General features: G+C 31.8%; 1 protein-coding gene across 4 annotated transcripts in view; it reads left to right on the forward strand.

Annotated features, from left to right (window-relative positions):
- The window catches only part of LOC106055541 (rho GTPase-activating protein 18-like), a 58,331-nt gene extending 52,662 nt beyond the window's left edge, over positions 1–5,669 (forward strand). For all 4 annotated transcript variants that reach the window (XM_056014940.1, XM_056014941.1, XM_056014937.1 and 1 more), the window contains 3 exons: positions 598–743; positions 1,367–1,473; positions 1,908–5,669. In XM_056014940.1, the coding sequence (XP_055870915.1) occupies positions 598–743; positions 1,367–1,473; positions 1,908–2,002 (348 nt within the window). In that variant the 3' untranslated portion in view covers positions 2,003–5,669. The remainder of the gene's footprint in view (positions 1–597; positions 744–1,366; positions 1,474–1,907) is intronic.
- Positions 5,670–6,378: the final 709 nt, after the last annotated feature.

The raw sequence follows: 6,378 nt of genomic DNA on the forward strand, positions 1-6,378 counted from the left end.
ATATCTCTCAATAAAAGATGGAGAGACATTCCCTGAAGAAAATGTTTCTCTGAATTTAGCCCTTGACAAATTGTTTCCCAAAAATTAAACTGTACTCATTGTTTTCACCAAATGAAAGAAATTTCAAATTTTCAGAAAAAAAAATGTTCATGTTTACAATTTTTTTTTTTGGTTTATTTCCTACTATTGTTTTATTTGTATTGACTGTTTTGCAAGAGTTTGACAAAATAGTTTCTTAAGTGTAAAGCTAGCTACTTTCACCAGCCTAAAACTAATATGAATCATTTCCTTTATTGTTCACAAATTGGACCTTCAGAACTATTATACCTAGTTATAAAAAAAAACGGTGTAAATTTAGTTTTATCTTGATTTGTAAATTACACACATTCCTTCTAGAAAGCATATCTATACTCCTATTCTGATACTTTTATAGAGAAATTGGGTGATGAAAATAGAAAACTAGTTCCCCATGACCACATTGTGCCCAAAGTTTAGTTACAATACTTTTTTAGCAAGCCTTGGTCTTGTGATCTATTTACATTGAGTACATTCACTTTATACTTGGAATTGACTAACTTTGTACATATCTTATATCAGTTGGAGTCTCAGGATGTTGTGATCAAAGTCCAGGCGCCTCATCTTACCAAGAGCTCAGCCCTTGTACAGTTGGACAATTCTACAACTGCAGCTGATGTGGTAGATAAGTTTAAATGTGAAAATGGAGAGTTGACAAGAGAAAATAGGCAAGACATTTTTTAGATGTTGCTTTTGTTCTGGCAGGCATTTTATACAAAGAGGGACACAAAGTACATTTTTTTGTGGTAATTTTAATAGGGTTATCTTTCATTACACAGACTTTTGCTGCATTTTGTTTTCATCAGGCTTACCTTTCTTTGCATATACTTTGAAAGTATTTTGTTTTCATCAGAACATTGGAATTACAATTTTTGTTTCTTTAGCAACACTGGCCAAAACACACTCTTCAAAACACACTCTTCAAAACACACTGTTTTAAGCCACTGTTCCAAACGACTGTGCAAAACACACTGTTTTAAGCCACTGTTCCAAATGACTGTGCAAAACACACTGTTTAAAAGACATGATTAAAAAAAACACTGTTCTAAAGACATTGTTCCCAAGACACTGTTCAAAACACACTTCTCAAAAGGCATTATTCAAAACACTGTTCAAAAGACACTGTTCCTAAGACACTGTTCAAAAGTCACCAACACTTGTCAATTTGCAATGTAAAACCACTTGTGTTTTCTAATTACCACAATCTGTTACATTTGAAATGCTTTTATCCAAGAATAACCACTTTACAAAAGGTTTATGTATAAATTCTCTTTAATGTTTTTTTTCACAGTACCATTGGTGAAGTGGAGACATCTGCTGGTCATGTTTATAGAAATCCAAACAACGCACACTATGCTCATGATACAGACTATCTGTTTGAAGTGGGAGGAAATATTGGTGAGCTGAGTATTTTAAGACATATTCATTACTTCTATAGCCTGTCTAAACAAGGGAATCTAAATAGCTAACTACACTTGTTAGGTTATATACCATTAATATAACTGTCAAATAGATATATAAAGCATTAGAATTTAGGTTTTTATTTAAGGCTAGGATGTAATGATCTTCATTACTGAAGGAACATCCAAAGTTTGTAAAACAGAAATATACTCAAATAATACAGTCTAGAGTACCGGTATTCTTCTTTCTGAAGGAGTTTTAGTTATTTATATACAAGAAGACTTCAAGATTTAGCTGTGTATTTATGTTGAAAAGAACTATATTTCAATGCCCATAAATGACCAAATTAGGTTATGTATGTTGTCTGTGATTTAAAAACAAAACAACACATTTTATGTTTTTGTACTAATTTTTTTTTTCTTGTTTCCTAGCTGAACGGTGTTTAGATCCTCGCACTAAAATGATGGAGCTCTATCATGTGAATCCAACAGCCGAATGGGTCATCAAGTCCAGGAAATACAGATAGTGATGAGCAGAAGCTCTTCTTTCATTCTATCTTGTTCCGGCCTAAACTTCAGGAGTAGCTTGGTATGGCCAGTGCACCTCTACTGTTGAAGAAAACATTTGCAGCTCATTGCCCTATAGTATTAGTGTTGGAGCACTCTGACATAATAGTCCTACAATGATGTGATGGTGATACATTTTAAATATGGTCCCTTGAAAAATCAGAGATTTTGATATTAGGAGTTAGGATCATTTTGAGTATTTATGTGTACATTGTTATTTAATGTGGAAAATTGTCCAAAAGTGACCATAACTTGCTGTTCTGAGGGACTAAATATGAACATCACTAACTCCCTGCTCTCTATGCATTTTAATAACTTCTATCTCTTGCTTATAGATGCACAGACTCTTAAAATATAATTTTGACATAAGTTATTTGTGTCAAAAGTATTCTGCAAAAACAATCACATTTTGTTCAGACTGGTTTTTATTTAGCTTCAAGTTCATCAATAATAAAGAATGTGCTGCTCAATGTAGCTATGTTAAAGTTCTGATTATTTGGACATTTGTTCTTAAATCCCAGAAAGCTCTGTACTAAGATGTCAAACAAATTGTGCTGTTGTTTTTATTTTACATACTTAGACATAGTGAGACATTTGTTTTGACATAAAGAGGTTTGATTGTCCATGCATTTGTAACTACTCTTAGGCAGCCTAGAGATATGCCATGACACACACTTTATTGGACAATAGTTTGAATGCCATATGTATGCTTTTGTTTTTCTTTTTGTTACATTTTTTCCTCTTGCATTTATAAATCTTTGTTAAAAGTAGAGCTGTGTTAATGTGAAAGGTCAGTGCAAAAACAAAACCTTGGAACTTTTGTGATAGCATTCTTGCTGTTCTTGTGACTGTTGTAACTAACAATGTGAATAAATTGAGCTTGATTCTAGGTCTGCATGTGAGAGAGAGAGAGGACTTTCACAGAAATATATTCAAGTGTCAATGCACTATTAGTGCAAATGTTTATTTTATACTGATAAAATGTCAATGATTTCTTATTTGACTTACTTTAAAGCAATACATCTTGTGGTTTTCTGTGTATGACATGTTGTATGACACCTGGGGAGTCCAGGATTGAAGGCAAAGTTACAAAAAGAAAGTATTAATATGATTTTTAATCTGATGAACCAAAAATATTTTCCCCCATCTTTTAACACAAAATCTCAATTCAAAATGGAATCAAATTCTTGAACTAATGAACATTAATTCTGGGTATAGATCTTTTCATCTTTTTAAAAATCATTCCCCTCTTTTTACACATAGAATTGACCAAATGCTTAGTATCTCAAAGAAAATAAATACATTTCTAATAGTAAATGCATATCACACTTAACGTGGTTCTATGTAGTGGGAGATATATGAAATTAGAGTAAGATTTTTGGTCAATTCAGTTCCGATAGTAACATGATACTTCTGAACAATGTTCTTCCACTTTGTTTAATCAAGTCAATCACTTATCAATCCTTGCATTAGATTTCTGGGTTGTTTTTTTTTAAATGTAATATGGCTAAAAAAAAGAAAAAAGAGAATAAAATGGAGTAGGGGGAATGAAGGAACTTTGATTAAAATACAGGAAAAGTAAAAGATGAATTATGAAAGCAAATCTTTGTTGTTGATAGACATGCTACCTTTCTTTTCTTTGCATTATAGGAATAACATTTCTCAGTTAATCCTTTCATTGGAATAAAAGGTTAACAAGTGCCAAAAAAATATAGGCTATCAATATATTGGAAATTGATAGATTTAACAAGACCTACATGACTGATATATATATATATATGTATATATATACATATATATATATATATTGATATATATACTATAATGTAGAATGTGAGGTGTATGTATGTTACTTATAGACATCAAAACCGCTTGACCAATCTTGATAAAACTTGGCAGGAATGTGTCTTGGGTACCAACTTAATTAGACCTTAGTGTATGTATTGTAGCCCTAAAACAAACTTAAGACCCTAAAAAAAAATAAAGTTGTCCGACTCTATTACAGCTATAGTATTTTATGGATCTAGGCCATGTCTACAATGTTGACATGAGAAAAGATTGAAAGGATTTAGACCTAGATCTAATTTTAAGAAATACACTTTGCGCAGATAGTTTTTTACTTTGACACATGAAAATACAAAAGAATATCCATTGATTTCATTATATAATAAAAGTAACCTTCAATTTTGTGTTTCAAAAGCATTTTTTACATAAATTAGTTCTTTATATCTGTGACTACAGATTTCCTGACGAACATTCTTTCATTAGACAATACCGTAATGAATCGCGTACTAAAAATTAATTCGTTTAATTGTTTACTTTATAATCCCATTCCTAGATCTAAAACTCTAATTCAACTCTTAGATGATAAAACTTCTCTTCGCACAGATAGTTTTATACATTAACACACGAACATACTAATTATAGTCCATTCATTTCATATTTTGATCAAATAAACATTAAAATTTGGTTTTCTAAAGCATTTTTAAGAGACTACATTCGTTTACGAAAGCTGCGAAGCCGAGTTGATATAGGCCTAGATCTATATAATATTCATTCATGAATCCTGTACTAAAAATTATTTCGTTTAATTGTTCACTTTATAATCCCATTCATTTAACAAAGCGATCGCTCTTTTCGTTTTTAATAGATATGCATGTATCGGCTTCGGGTAAACCAATTTTCGCAAAACTAATTTTATTTTTGTAGCGAAAGAAAAAAAACTTGAAAGGATCATTAGCTAACTTTAACATACATCTAAATCCAATCCACTAGATAAGTAAACAAAAACTTAGACCCGCAGGCCGCGGGTAATGTCAGGCTAGTAAAAAAAATATATATATATATATGAGTTTATTTATATTTATTTTATTGTAACTATATATGAAGATGTTTTCAGCTAAGAAGAAATGGTTGTGTGTGCAAAATGCATAAATCCTTTACCATTGAAAAGATCTAAAACAAATTAAACATTTTTATAAAAATAAGTTATTTTCTTTCCCGTCAGACATGTGGTTATACACTGTATGCTTACTCATTAAGCCATTAGCTTCAGAAATGTCCAGTATGAATGTACTATATATACTAATGGTTTGATGTGAAAGAAGGATTTTAACAAGCCAACCATTAGTGTCAATCAGCTTGTTAGATAGTTTGGTAAGAAATAAATGTAATTATTGGTCCTGTGATTATTGAATGAACTACATGCCTTTTATGTAATAAAGCAAACAAAAATCTGTAGATATATTTAATAAAAAAAAAAATCAATTACTTGGTTATTTGAAAACACATTTAATATTTACTACAGTATCTTTTACTTTTTACACTATTTAGTCTCAGTAACTTGCAAGATAGATTCAAATGAAAATAAAATAGTTATTATAGAGAAACAATGTCTCTAATTAATACTTACAAAACATGTTTGCTTAGAATGGTAATTTGAAGGCAACAAATAAAATGTTATGTAAATATCTATTTGACAAATCATCCAAAGAAAAAGTGTGCATGATAAAATTTTATGTGTGTATTAGGCAACTATGTATTCTATTTATTATTTGTATTAATAACTGATGGCACCAATTATGACATGAATGAGTATACATATTAAAGACAATTGTTATTTCTCTACATTAAGAGTTCCGAATCTTCTATTAACTGAAATGTATATAAGGTGGTTTTGATTAGTGTTCAATCATCAATATTATATGTTCAGTGATTTATGTGATGGTAATGACATTGGAAAGTTAATTGAGGTGAACAATATTTCTTGACATTTCATATCATTTTAACAATACTTGCAGCTCCTAATGTTATTAAATAGATTACAAGTTGGCAAGAGAGACACGTTTTCTGGGCCATTTCTTCCCTTAACACACGTCTGCTGGTATGTTGTCTTCCCTTGAACACAAGTCTGCTGGTATGTTGTCTTCCCTTGAACACAAGTCTGCTGGTATGTTGTCTTCCCTTGAACACACGTCTGCTGGTATGTTGTCTTCCCTTGGACACACGTCTGCTGGTTTGTTGTCTTCCCTTGAACACACGTCTGCTGGTTTGTTGTCTTCCCTTGGACACACGTCTGCTGGTTTGTTGTCTTCCCTTGGACACACGTCTGCTGGTTTGTTGTCTTCCCTTGGACACACGTCTGCTGGTTTGTTGTCTTCCCTTGGACACACGTCTGCTGGTTTGTTGTCTTCCCTTGGACACACGTCTGCTGGTTTGTTGTTTTCCTTTGGACACACTTCTGCTGGTTTGTTGTCTTCCCTTGGACACACGTTTGCTTGTATGTTGTCTTCCCTTGAACACAAGTCTGCTGGTATGTTGTCTTCTCTTGAACACA

Source organism: Biomphalaria glabrata, chromosome 17, assembly GCF_947242115.1.
Source record: "Biomphalaria glabrata chromosome 17, xgBioGlab47.1, whole genome shotgun sequence".
Lineage (NCBI taxonomy): Eukaryota > Metazoa > Mollusca > Gastropoda > Planorbidae > Biomphalaria > Biomphalaria glabrata.